This window comes from Staurois parvus, unplaced genomic scaffold (assembly GCF_062004578.1).
Source record: "Staurois parvus isolate SC_StPar_1 unplaced genomic scaffold, SC_StPar_1.0 ptg000226l, whole genome shotgun sequence".
In the NCBI taxonomy this organism is placed as follows: domain Eukaryota; kingdom Metazoa; phylum Chordata; class Amphibia; order Anura; family Ranidae; genus Staurois; species Staurois parvus.
In genome coordinates this window covers 1,022,501-1,037,457 of record NW_028318022.1, presented here as the reverse complement: position 1 = coordinate 1,037,457, position 14,957 = coordinate 1,022,501, and the positions used below count along the sequence as shown (strand labels likewise).

Genomic DNA, 14,957 nt, shown 5'->3' with positions numbered 1-14,957 from the left:
TTAATTCTAATGGCATGCCACCCGCACTGGAAATCGCAACTGTACTGGTAACCTCAGTTCTTGTGCGGGCTGTGATTTCTGAAGTAGTGCAGGGACGGCTTCCCTGCATATCCCGTGGCAGGGGAGTCCATTCAAATGAATGGGCTCTCATGCCCACGCAAATTGTGGCCCCCACGTTATCACATATGTGAGCCTGGCCTTAAGTGTTACTAAACCCAGGACCCTGCATTCACTCTATCTGGTCTCCCACAGTACACAGAACATGGGAATGCAATTATTTTAGTAAATACAAACTGCTAAATTCCTTTTCTCATCAGCAGTTGAAGCAGTCTTGTGACTTATATCAGTGTTCAGCAGAGCACTGGTTAAAGCTTGTAGGAGGAGTTTTCATTCTACTCTAGGAGGATGCAGATCCCCCGACCTCTGCTCCCAAGAAAAAAAAATATCTCTAGTAATACACACCAAACAGCATGTGCAGAGTGCCTCCTAGAACTCTGTTCTATCAGCAAATGGATTGGGGACAGCAGAAGGGGAGGATCAGAGAAGACAAGGATTAACACCTTGGGTTCCACAGTGAGTATAACAAGCATGATTTACTGCATATACAGACTGATTTTACTGTTGTGGGTTTAGCAACACTTTAAAGTCCCTGTGTGACGGGTAACAGTAGCAGTCTTGTGTCCTGCTCTCATAATCCCCCCCACCTCCTCGACTTGTCTGAAAAGTTCCTTGCCAGGTACAAAGATGGCGGCGCAGCTCCCGCTCTTCCGTGTGACGTCTGAGCTGCCTGTGGTCTGGAGGACTCTATTCCCTGTCTGCAGTGAGTAGAGAAGGCGGTGTGAGGCTCCTCATCCGGTTCATGTGCCCAGCTATCATTTCTATGTGTAAACTTGTGAGCCATGCCGCCGCCAGTCTCCTCCGTGCAGCTGTCCTCTGTGCCCCATGTGTCAAGCAGCTGTAGGCTCGCCCCGCCCCGTTCCCGGCCCCTCCCCTCTCACGTGTTGCCGGGTGGTAGTAGGTGCAGTGTCGGCCGTTCTCCTCTCACCTGGCTGTGAATGAGCGGGGCTCCACCATGCTACTCTCCGCTGTGCTGCACACCTACTCCCTGCGCTACATGCTGCCTGCCGCCCTCATGCTGGGCACGGCGCCCACCTACCTGCTGGCCTGGGGCTGCTGGAAGGCCCTGAGCGTCCTACTACCCGAGAGACTGTACAGGAGGGGGGACGACCGCCTCTACACCGTCTACCAGAGCATGGTGCTCTTCTTCTTCCAGCACTACACCGGGGTGCAGGTCAGGGTCTGGGCCGGGGAAGGGGGCACGTGTGTGTGTGTAGAACATGACTACTTCCTGATTGTCACCATAACTGTCATCTGTCACCTTCACCATTGCATGATGGAGGATGACATCTGTAGCCTGTATTTCATTGGGATCTATAGTCTACAGAGTATGGGCATCGAGAATCACCATACACTATACAATTAGGCTGTACGATCTTCTATAAGGGGATCATACACTATACAATCGGGCTGTACAGTCTCCTATAAGAGGATCATACACTATACAATCGGGCTGTACAGTCTCCTATAAGGGGATCATACACTATACAATCGGGCTGTACAGTCTCCTATAAGGGGATCATACACTATACAATCGGGCTGTACAGTCTCCTATAAGGGGATCATACACTATACAATCGGGCTGTACAGTCTCCTATAAGGGGATCATACACTATACAATCGGGCTGTACAGTCTCCTTTAAGATCGCCATACACTATACAATCGGGCTGTACAGTCTCCTTTAAGATCGCCATACACTATACAATCGGGCTGTACAGTCTCTTATAAGAGGATCATACACTATACAATCGGGCTGTACAGTCTCCTATAAGAGGATCATACACTATACAATCGGGCTGTACAGTCTCCTATAAGGGGATCATACACTATACAATCGGGCTGTACAGTCTCCTATAAGGGGATCATACACTATACAATCGGGCTGTACAGTCTCCTATAAGGGGATCATACACTATACAATCGGGCTGTACAGTCTCCTATAAGAGGATCATACACTATACAATCGGGCTGTACAGTCTCCTATAAGATCCCCATACACTATACAATCGGGCTGTACAGTCTCCTTTAAGATCGCCATACACTATACAATCGGGTTGTATAGTCTCCTTTAAGATGGTCATACACTATACAATCAGGTTGTATAATCTCCTTTAAGATGGCCATACACTATACAATCAGGTGGTACAATCTCCTTTAGATCTACCATCAGCTATGTAGTGCCAGGACCCACTTACATGTATACAGATTGAATGGATTGTTTGTCCTTTTTTATTACACAGTTTTGGTAAATCTATAGATTATTGTATGGCTGTTGTGTAGTATGATTGTATATTCAGCTTTAGGCCTTGTTCAGATAGGCAGTAGCCCTTGAAAGGTGATCTGCGGTGGATTGCTTTTCAGAGGGCAGCTGCAAGCACCTTTTTTAACCATGAGAAGGTTGATTTGTCCTACATTGCATATGGTTGAATGGGTTGCGTTCAACAGCGGTACTGTCCTCCGAATGTGAAGGGGTTTAATATTGGCAATGAAGCGAAAGCATGCTGTTGTTTAGATGCTCAGTTGGGGAAAGGGGCTAGCGGCTGTAAAACCACATCTCAAATGCCTATTTTTACTGCCCGGCTGGCTGTGAACAAGGCTGGCCACACATTCTACAATGTTCTGTACAATTTCCTTTAGACTTACCTTCAACTATGTAGTGTAAGGCCCTGCCTGATTGGGTACAGTTGCAAGCAGGGGCGGACTGACCATTGGAGAACTCGGGCACTGCCCAAGGGCCCAGGGTCAGCAGGGAGCCCCATGAGATGTCCCTGGTACCTTTCATAGGCTTTTTTGGGTGTGATTTGAGTGTGTGCGAGGACAAGGGCCCCATGATCCCCTATTGCCCGGGGGCCCCATGAGTTGTCAGTCCGCCCCTGGTTGCAAGTGTTTAGGTTTGACCTCATATTCTATGCTTTTTGGTGAATCTAAAGAAAATTGTCTAATGTAATGTAAGACTTTTCGTTCAAATTTCACACCATTAGTGGGCCACAGCAACGGCAAATTTTTGAGCAACCATTGAATTTGAGTGATTGGGCTTGTTTTCTTGGCCACTAACGTTCTGTTCTGTAGCAATATGCGGTGAAATTAAAGGCTTGGTTGGTCAAATTTTGAAATCGATGGCACCATCGGATTAGAAAACGCATGAAATTTCTGATTTTCTAAAGAAAATTTGTTCAGAATTCAACCCATGTATGGCCTGCATTAGGCTTTAGATCTACCAGCAAGTATGTGGTGCAAGGGTCTGCTTGATTGGATACAAACTGATTGGGTAGTTTAAGGATAGGTCCACACCTCTGCATGTTGAGATTGATGCTTTTTGCGGTTTTGTTTACGCATTTTTGATGCTTGGTTTTTCAGTAGAAAAAAAGTATTTATTTTGATGCGACTTTGGATGGGGCTTTGATGCTACTTTTGATGTTTCTTGAGTGCCAGAGAATTTAAAGTTGCATCAGAGTTGCACTACATGAACAGAACTGTCAGAACTTTCCTGTTGACAAAAAAAAAGTGGCATCAAAGTCACACCCATCCAAAGTCACATCAAAGTTGCCTCAAAGTAGCATTAAAGTCAATATTTTATATTGGCATTAAAACTAGTGGTGCACTGAAATGAAAATTCTGGTGCTGAAAACGAAAATTCAAAATGCACTTGGCCGAAAACCGAAATGCTCAGTTTTTAAAAATGAATATATATATTTTGGAACAAAATACACTGATTAAAAAAAATATATACCCCAATTTTTTTTAACATATGAGAGTATGTTACGGCAAGTAAATAGATACCCAACATGTCACGCTTTAAAATTGCGCACACACGTGGAATGGCGTGAAAATGCGGGACTCATAAAATCTCCATGGGTGATGCTTTAAAAATGTCTACAGGTTAGCAGTGTAAAGTTACAGAGGAGGTCTATTGCGAGAATTATTGCTCTTGCTCTGACGTTCGTGGAGATACCTCGCGTGTGTGGTTTGAACACCGTTTACATATGTGGGCATGGCCTACTTATGCATTCACGGCTACATGCAAACACGGGGGGGGGATGGGGGCACTTTAAACTTTTTTTTTTTTATTAGTGTTTTTTTTTTTTTTTGCACTGTCCCTTTAAAAAAATGTAATCACTTTTATTATCACAAGAAATGCATGAATCCCTTGTGATAGAAATAATTAGTGACAGGTCCTCTTTATGGAGCGATATGGGGTCAAGAAGACCCCACATCTCTCCTCTGCAATGTAACTATTAGATAAAAAAAAAGCATTGATCTAGTGCTTTAAAAAAAAAAAAAATTGCTGAAATGGGAAGTGACATCGCTCCAGTCCTCCAAGGGCATAGAGGTGAGTTGCAGCCATCTTTCCTTCACTCATCTCTATTCCCAGTGCTGGGATCGATGGTTTCTCAGGTAAAGCTGAGAACTACCTAGGGGTGTGGTTTTTTCAGCACCTGTATCGGTGCTCCTTTTTTTTTTTTTTTTTTTTTTTTTTTTTTTTTTTTTTTTAATTTCAGCCAAAGGAGGTGTTTTCAGCCAAAATGTTTCGGCCACTGAAATTTCGGTGCATCCCTAATTAAAAGTGCACTACATGTGTTTCTGCCTTGTGTCCCTTGAAGTCTACTGAACCAAAAATGAACCGTGTCATGTGTATAAAAAAAAAAAACCTTTCCAAAAACGCAGTGGTTGAAAAATGAATAGATGTGAACTTATCCCATAGGAAACCATGTTAAATGGATTGTGGTGTGTTTTTGTAAAATGCATTAAAAACGCATAGGCGTGAACCAGGCCTTAGATCTAGATTAGGTTTAGTTCCTCATTAATGAATAATAAAGTTGATTGTACAGTCAGATTGTAACATGTATATTCAGCTCAAGGGGACACTAGACTCTGGTTTAATGAAAACTAAAATATGAAATTCTCAATTAGGGTTCCTCCAGTGGTTGCTAGGGGTTCCGTGAGCTGTGGCTGGTTAACCTTCCTTTTAATGGTGCCTGCATAGTTCAAGGACTGAAAACACTTGGAAAAGTTAGCAGAATTACACCTATTGTGTGTTTTAGCTGTCTAAGAGTTGCATTATTCCTACTGACCATCAATATAAGAGGCCATTGACTCCCAATTAATTGGTCTTTAGTAAGGGTGCCTCTGAAACATGAAAAATGTAGAGGCTCCTCTGGGCTAAAAAGGTTGAGAACGGCTGCCATAGAACGTTGCAAAAAAAGAAAACTAATGCAGCCACCACATCTAAGCTGTGATATAATATTTCACTCTTGGTTTTGGGTTTAATACTGCTTAAAAGCTGAACTCCAGGAATTCAGCCACTTTCTAAAATGTGCTGGCCCACTGTGGGTTAAGTCCACCAAGCTGCATACCACCTTGTGAACTATTTTATTTACAGCCAGATTTATTGAGCCCTGGGAGTACGGCTATTCTCGTGGTCTCCAACAGGAGTGACGCTGCTTTCTTACATAGCAGCAGCTTTGCTTGCCTTGTCCCATGCTGTCCTTTCACTGAAGACTTTGTATTATGTCAACCTATTCACAAAATACAAACTGCTGTGTGATTGGGCAGAAGGAAAGACGGGGCTTTGGAGTGATAGAATAATAGCGACAGCTGTGCTCCCAGCGTTCAGTAATAATGTAAATGAAAGCTTAAGTGTAGCCAAAGTGAAAAACAGCACAAGGGACATAACTTTACAGCCAGGTGTCCCTTGTGCTGATTCCTCTTCTAGGTGAAATTTTCCTCTGTCCATGCCCCTCCACCCCTGCCACTGTAATCTTACAGTGCAGCAGGGGCCATTACAACTAAGGGGCAGTGACAGCCTTTCATCAAGAGAGCCTACCATGCCAGCCCTTTCCATCAGCTGCTCTTCCACCCATACTACAGCTTCTATGAATGAAACGGGATCTAAGAATGTAGGGTGGGGTGAAGTCCATGAGAGGGCATGCACCTTGTTTGACTTCACCCATAGTAAGCTGGCACGATTTTGAAAGTGGCTGAATTCCTGGAGTGTAGCTTTAATACTATAGGACATACCCATTCGTCCTCTGGTTGAAGTGGGGATACTGGGGCCATGGCTGCAGCCATACCAGTGTTTTCAGTCAGTGATTCTGAACACTGTAAAAGCAATCAGAGTGGCTAAATAGCCTCTGGATTGCTTTTACGGGGCTACGGAAGGGGGATTGTGAATCGGTATGTCACTATAGTCTAAGAAAGTGGAAGCAGCAAGTATTTTCTCAATTCCGGTGTCTGTTGCTGGCCAATAAAGCAGCTGATCAGACTGATCTGGGTCTGATTGGCTGCTTTGGAGGCCAGAGAGATCTGGGGTCTAATAGACCCCAGATCTCTCCATAAAGAGGACCTGTCACAGCCGATGCTATCACAAGGGATGTTGTTCTCATCCCTTGTGATAGCAATAAACTTGATTTAAAAAAAATTAGAGACATTGTGTAAAGAAAAAAAAAATTGAAACCTCCCTCGCAAATTAAACTAATTTCATCATAGATTTAGGCTAAAATGTATTCTGCTACATGTCTTTGATAAAATAAAAAATCCCAATATGTGTAAATTAATTGGTTTACATGAAAGTTATAGCGTCTACAAATGGTGGCAAAAACACTGGCATTTTATTTTTTTTCACACTAGTAATGGCGGCGATCAGCGACTTATAGCAGGACTGCGGCCGGCATTCTGTCACTGGGGGGAAACTGTCACTGACATCCCCAGTGACACTAAATACAGTGATCAGTGCTACTAAAAAGCATTGTGTTATTAACACTGGGCAGGAAGGGGTTATATCTGGGGCAATCAAAGGGTTAACTGTGTGCTGCGTGTGTATTTTACTGTGTAAGCACCCTGCTTTGTATTGCTCTGCTATGCTGAGCAATACAAAGCAACGTGCTGGAACTGACAGGGGAGAGGTCTATATTGTTTACATACAGACCTCTCCCCTGTCAGTGTTCCTCAGCGTTCGCCGAGTGCTGGCAGGGAATCTTGGGCCAGGATCCGTTGATCGACCGCTGTAGCCTACAATGGCAGTGCAGGTAGGGCGTGCGCTCCCTACCCAGAATTACAAAAAAAAGTATATACTGTATATGTGATTTTGCACAGCCCTGCCGCTCTGTAGCAGTAGTTCTGCTATAGGGCGGTCGGGAAGCTGTTAAGTACCATAGTTGCCATTCCATGAGCATGCACAATTTTACAGCAGGACATGTTAGGTGTGTTTACCCAGCTTAACATCTTTTATATTTGATCAAACAATTGGGTTTTATATTGTGTTTTTGTGCATTTAAAAATAAAAAATAAGTATATTTTTTTCAATAATTGTGTTTGAAAAAACAGCTGTGCAATACCGTGCGACAGATACAAAAATTGCAACAACCACCATTTTATTCTCTAGGGCCTGTGCTTAAAAATATATGTTTGGGAATTCTTAGTCATTTTCTATTAAAAGACTGATTTTTACATGTAAAAGAGAATTTTCAGAATTGTCCTGGTAGGCAAGTGGTTAAAGTGGAATTCTGACCCCCAATCCTACCCCCCAAAAAATTAAGTCGACATGCTGTCCAAGCATCTGATCCGGCTATCGGGTGCTGGTGCCACCATCTTGACTAAGGGAAAGCGGCAGTGAAGCCTTGCAGCTTCACAGCCAGTTTCCTACTGCACAGTGTGCTGCGTTTTGTGAATGGGCTGCAGTCTTCTGGGACCTGTGAAGTGTCCCAGAAAGCTGTGGGGGAAGGAGGGGTGGTGAACTGAGCTGGAAGCTGCTGCACTTACCTGCCCAGGGATCCAGCGGTGTTCTCACCCCGTGGTGAACTGATTCTGAAGAGGGAGTAGGTGCCTGTCAAAACCAGGTACCCGCTTCTGCCCCCCCCCCCCTAGAAAAAAAAAAAAAGGGCCAAATGTGACCGCAGAGGGGGGGAATAGGCAAACAAGTGGAGCTTCCCCTTTTGGGTAGAGCTTTGCTTTAATGTGGTCATCCTTTTATTCCGCATGCACACTAGCAGGTTATTTTTAAGCTCCTAGAAGCCATTATTAGCATTTTTTCTCCTAAAAGCCAATAGTCTTTACCTATGTGTCCATGCACACTATTTTAGGCTAGTAGCATTTTTCAAGCTTTAGCGTTTGGGAGCAGGAAAAAGGTTTTGAGAGCATTTTTCTGTCAGAAAAAAAATGCTGAACCCTCCTAAAATGCTCATAACAGCTTTTCTTTTTTTTTTTCTTTTTTTTTTTACATGTACTGTAAAAACACTAATGTAACACTAATGCTCCTAAACTCTTCTAAATGCTATTATTCGTTATTAAAATGTTATAATTTGTTGATGTTATAAAAAGCCCTAGTGTGCATGACTCCTTTAAGCACAACTCTAGTTTTTAGGGACTGACCTCAGATGTAGACAAATCAAAGCTGGATACCCAGGGCCACAGCAGTGTTTATGATCTTCAGTGCTCTTTAAAACATTCACATAGTCCTTGGAAAATAATAGCTGGCTGACTTGGCACATGTGCTGGGGATGGCCATGATTTTTTTTTTTTTTTGTGGCTAGGCCTGGTGCAGTGCAAACATTTTCAGAGGATGCTGTTGGACATAATTTAATCTACAAGTTAGATATACTAATTAAAAAGTTTAATACATTCAGACACTGGAAAACAACTACTATAAGCTAAACGTAATTGTTTCAGTGTTTTTATTGAATATAGTGAGCAGTTAAAGGCTCGTACATTGTTGGTATCTCTGCTTCTGCAGTATTTATTTTCACTTGCAATTTATAGGAGGGAAAAACAGTATGCATGTTATGAAAGTACTTGCACCTCCATAACAAGTGGGTCCTTATTTTCATACTGTGAGTTGAAGTTTGCACTGAGCATCCATGAATGACCATGTACGTTATGTTAGAATCCTATTTTAATATGATGAATTGATAGCTTTTAATGAATTTAGTGCTTTGGTCCAAAGGCAGACGACAGATCAGAACTAGTGAATTGACTGTCTTTTTTATTAAGGGATACTGCCATTTCCTTCCACTTTCTAGAAGTGTAAAGTGAACATCTGTGTCATTGCTGACCTACACTACAACTTCTTTAGGGTGCAGTTCCTGTTCATTTTCCTGATTTAGTTGGGTGTGCATTTATTTACTTTTGTGCTGCTAACAAAGATTAACTTTTATACAGCAAATGTTAGCCAGACATAGGGTTGCTTTTATTGTTGGTTACTAGTGAGCATGTGGTTTAGTTTTGCGGTGTCATGTCCTTGTTCCTGCATATCTATACAATGTGCTTTTCATTAAAGTGGAACTAAACTCTCTCAGTCAACATGAACTATTTTTAATCCTTATACAGACTTGTTTTTAACCAGTTTTTAACCTTGTTTTACCAGTTGCTTCCTGCTCTCTGGCCTAGGGTACAAAATGTCATACATTGCAGGAGTCTTCATGGGAATTGTTTTTCCTCTCATCAGGGGGAGGGCTTTCTCAGCTAAGCACACCGTCAGCCTGTATGCCTGAGGTAAAGGCAGATAGATTCTGATTCCTCAAAGTAAATGCTACATGAATCATCTGCCCATACTCAAGATGGTTGTGGCTAGAAATGCTAGGGCATGTTTTTCAAAGTGATTTCTCAGCAAAATAAAGTGTGGCGACACAATTGGATAGGTGAATTTGCTTTGAATATTACAAATTAAAGCGGAGCTCCAGGCTCCCTCCAAAAAATTAAGTCGGCAGCTACAAATACTTTAGTTGCTGACTTTTAACCAATTGCAGACTCTGGACGTGTTAGACTACACCCAAAAAATATCATCCTTGTACACAGGGTGTTTGTGTGTAATATGTCCAGTCTTTCTGCCCTGCTTCCAGGACCTCCCCTGTTACTGTACTCAGCAATTTAGCTCTGATCAAAGCAGCATTGCCTAATACAAAGAGAAGGTTCTGACAGTTGGAGTTGTCAAACTAACGCAGTCTGGCAATGTTTATCAACAACATGGCTCATAATAAACAATGTTAAATTTTGTATCCAAAAGGACAGAAACAATTGAGTACTGTCAGTGATACTTTTTTTATTTGCACTAACATATCATTTTGAGGACCAAAAGGATGAACTTTGATCTGCAGATAAAGTCAGTTAAAGCAACCTGATGAGTAAAAACAAAAAAAAAAAGTTTTTTTTTTTAATTTATTATTTGCCCTCCAGAAGATTTACCCCCTTTCCCTTCCTGACCAGGCCTTTTTTTTTTCTATTTGGCGCTGCGCTGTTACAACTGGTAATTGCGTGGTCATGCAATGCTGTACCCAAACAAAATTTGTCTCCTTTTCTTCACACAAATAGAGCTTTCTTTCTGTGGTATTTGATCACTTGTGCTCTTTTTATTTTATTATGATGATATTTTTTACTTTCGGCTATAAAAAAATATATAGTAAACTCAGAGTTAGTCAAATTTAGGCCAAAATGTATTCTGCTACATGATTTTGGTAAAAACAAAATCCCAATAAGTGTATATTGATTGCTTTGTGTGAAAGTTATAGCGTCTACAAACTATGGTATAGATACTGTAATTTACGACATTTTGTGCTATACGACGCTCTACTAGTTTAACTGACAATTGCATGGTTATGCAATGCTGTACATAAATGAAATTTATGTCCTTTTTTTTCACACAAATAGAGCTTTCTTTTTGTGGTATTTGATCACCTATGGGTGGTTCCACTATAAACAAAAAGAAAAGACCGAAAATTTTGAAAAAAAACCCTGATATTTTCTCATTTCTGTCAAGAAAAATATCCAAAAAAATGCAAATGTCGTCATAAATTTAGGCCAAACTTTATTCTGCTACATGTCTTTGGTAAAAAGAAATCCCAATAACTGCATATTAATTGGTTTGTGTGAAAGTTATAGCATCTACAAACTATGGTATAAATACTGGAGTTTACACAGCTTTACTTTGACTGCCTATCCTATTTCTTGAGGTGTTAAATTACAAGGACAGTACAAACACCCCCAAATGACCCCTTTTTGGACAGTAAACACCCTAGGCTATCTGCTGAGAGGTATGTTGAGTCCATGGAAGATTTTTTTTTTCTGCAAGTTTTTGGAAAATGACAAAACTTTTTTTTTTCTTTACACAAAGTTGTATTTTGGGGGGTAATTCCACATATATCCATGGCATGTGTGAGCAATAAATAATTTAAGTGACAATATTGTGCAAAAAAAATTTTCAAAAACCTTGTGGTAAAAACATAAATTCTAATATTGACTCACCATGCCTCTCAGAAAATAGTTTGGGGTGTCTACTTTCCAAAAAGGAGTCATGGGGGGGGGGGGGGGTATTAGAAGTTTATGCCACACGTCACTCACTCTTCTAACCACCTGAAGACCAAGCCTTTTCTGACACTTTTTGTTCACATGAAAAAAATCTGTATTTTTTGCTAGGAAATTACTTTACATTCTTTTAAAAAAAATACACTTTTTTTTACTTTTAACCTCCCTAGCGGTATTCCCTAGTGTAGCTCGGGGTAGAGTTTCAGTACCAAAAGTGGCAACCCCGAGCTACACTCGGGCTTACCATGCAGCATTGCACAGGGATTCCCTGCAGCGCTTACCTTGTCCTTTGCTCCCGCGATGCGTCCCTGGCCATCCCCTCCGGCCGATTCCGGCTTCCGTGTTCCGGTCCCTGTGATGTCAGGACGTACGGGTGCCGGAACTGGCGGCAAATTTGTAATCTTTTTAAAAAAAGTAATTTTTTAAAATATTCATAGTAAAACATTGCTGTTTCAAGGCATTTCACATACATTTTGTCCCTACTGCTTTTTCCTGTGCCCTGCCTGCATTTTGACTTTCTTTCTGCCTGGAAACTTAGAAAAGTCCGTGGCATCCAAAAAGCGTCCCTTTATGTCAAAATCTGTTTTAGACCGGCTAGAGAACAGCGATAGTAAATCAGAACCACTTGCAGAATTGAGTGATGATTCGTGGGGAAATTCGTCATCAGACACTTTGCTCAGCGATGTGCTAACTCAAATTTCAGTGTTTTTGGTTTGATTATATTATTGAATTAAATTTATTATTATATTTTTTATGAGTATTTATTAAATTATAATTTATGATTTTGTGTTTCAAGTTTTATCATATCTGGAATGTTTACTAGACTCTTGTTCAAACAGATTTCAGTGAGTTATTCCTAAATTACAGGCCTACAATAAAAGAAAACTACATATTTCCATGCAATAAAATGGTACCGCTTTCAGCACCAAAAATCTGAAATAATCATACCGCTAGGGAGTTTAATGCAAAAACACAATATATTGGCCAATTATTTGGTAAAATATAATAGATGATGGTATGCCAAGTAAATAGATACCAAACATGACATGCTTTAAAACTGCACACGCCCTGTGCAATGGAAACAAACTGCATACATTTTTAATTTCCATAGGTGACAATTTAAAAGCCTTTACAGGCTAACATTTTAGATTTACAGAGGAGGTCTAGTGCTAGAATTACTGCCCACAATCTGCTGTTTGCGGCGATACCTCACATGTATAGTGCAACCGCTGTTTACATACTGGCACAGGGTCAACTCTTACACATGCAGGTGTTGTTTTTATTTTTTTAATTTATTTTTACATTATCACTTTCATTTATTTTGAATCCCGTTTATAGTTATTACAGGGAATGTTAATATCCCCGTGCCTGCAATAGGCATTTACAGGTATTCTTTTTTGAGAAATCTGGGGTCTATTACAATCTAGATATCTCCTCTGCCTTTACATCATCTGATCTCACCAAGATCGATGTGATTAGATGCTTTTCCAATTTACAAATGGAGCTGTTTGTATCCTGTGAAACTGAAGTGAAATGCTTGTAGCTTTCAGTTTATTAGACTATAGAGATGATTGGCGCCATTCTGGTCTCCAGTCAGCTCTATGGTCAGCTGGCAGAAACATGGCTGCATTCTCAGGTTCCCCCAATGGCACTGCATGGAAAGGCCGTAGAAGACAGCAGGGGAGGGAGGGGGCATCTCCCGCTGCTTGTAAAAGCAATCCTGTAGCTAATTAGCCACTAGGATTGCTTTTACATGAAAGCTGATTGCCGGATGAAAAAAAACGATACCAGGATGATGCCTGCAGCTGTAGGCATCATCCTGGTATAACCATTCAAAGTCCAGTGATGTACCAGTATGTCGCTGGTCCTTGTCTGGTATATATGATGTGGTTATTTTGCAGCCTGTGGGCTGAATGAAAAAAAGAAAAATCTCTGCCAGAAAAACTGTGTGGTATGTCCACCATTAGAATATACCGCCCTGCATCCACCCACTTCTAATGGTGGGCACACATTAAATATATCGTTCAAAATAGAAGTGACTCAGTAGTAGCATAAAATCTGTCACCAAATAGTGACCAATAGTGCTTTATAGTGCTAAGATATTGTCCCAAAGATAGGTGCATGGAAGATCTGATAATCTTCAGTTATAGAGCAGCTCCGAAGAAAGGGACTCCTGTCCGCACTGACAGTTGGAACACCTTGCCCGCCGTTGTGACCATCTCCATTATGCAAAAGCTTTTTATACATGCTTTGTCTAGTTGCAGGAGAAGAGTGATCGAGCCATTACTGACAGCGGAGTAAGCAGTGAAGGGAATACCTGACCAGACCACACTCATCCTTAAAGGGGCCTCTAGTTCATATACTCAGAGTATTGTCTCTAAATGTGCTTACTGATTGCGCATCTGGCGAGTGCTCAGTCTTTATATCATTGGTCACATCACCATAAATACCGGATGGAACACCTATAACTGAAGATTATCAGATCTTCCATGCACCTATATTTGGGACAATATCTTAGCACTATAAAGCACTATTGGTCACTATTTGGTGACAGATTTTATGCTACCACTGAGTCACTTCTATTTTGAACGATATATATTTTGCACTTTGTCTCGAGTCACTTTATTCATACATTTTTATGCATTTATTTATGTATTTAACATGTGGAGCTTTCACAGATGTGGTTAGTTTTTAGCGCTGCACCTTACTTTACATTTATGCTTTGGGGGTTATTTGGTACCCTTTGGTGTTTCAGCAGCTTTTTGGACTTTTAGCGCTCTCTTGCTCTATTTTGTGCTTTATAGTTATATAATGGATATGGGCTAAAAGTGCACACTCTCAGGTTTAATTTGAGGGTATGTTCTCCAATTTGGATGTAAGGGTTTAGGAATTACAGCTCTTAAGAGTAGCCATGCCTCCTTTTTCAAAGGACCAAAAGTAATTGGACAATTGAATCAAAAGTTTTTTTCATTGCCAGGTGTGGGCTACTCCTTTGTTATTCATCAATTAAGCAGGTAAAAGGCCTGGAGTTGATTCTAAGGCTGGCCATACATTATACAATTCTCTTCCAATTTTCTGCCCAATTTCCTTTAGATTTACCTTCAGCTGTGTAGTGCAAGGGCCTGCCTAATTGGATACAACTGAAAGTGTTGTTTAGGTTTGTCCTCCTATTATATGGTTTTTGGTAAATCTAAACCAAAAATCTCCAGATAATTGTATAATGTATGGCCAGCCTTAGTGTGGTGTTTACATTTTGCAATCTATTGCTGTGAACCTACATAATGTGTTCAAAGGAGCTGTCCATGTAAGTGAAACAGGCCATTGTAAAGCTTCAAAAATTAAACAAATCCATGAGAGAGATAGCAGCAACATTAGGAGTGGCCAAATCAACAGTTTGGTACATTCTGAGGAAAGAAGAATGCACTGGTGAGCTCAGCAACATAAAAAAGCATGGACGTCCACAGAAGACAACAGTGGCGGATGATCGCCAGATCCTCTCTATGGTAAAGAAAATCCCAATCGCAACATCCAGACAAGTGAAGGACAA

General features: G+C 41.1%; 1 protein-coding gene across 1 annotated transcript in view; it reads left to right on the top strand.

Annotated features, from left to right (window-relative positions):
* The first annotated feature begins 897 nt into the window (after window positions 1–897).
* AGPAT5 (1-acylglycerol-3-phosphate O-acyltransferase 5) overlaps window positions 898–14,957 on the top strand; it is a 97,752-nt gene continuing 83,692 nt past the window's right edge. Inside the window, exon 1 of the mRNA XM_089679516.1 lies at window positions 898–1,291. Within this exon, the coding sequence (XP_089535642.1) occupies window positions 1,073–1,291 (219 nt within the window). The 5' untranslated portion in view covers window positions 898–1,072. The remainder of the gene's footprint in view (window positions 1,292–14,957) is intronic.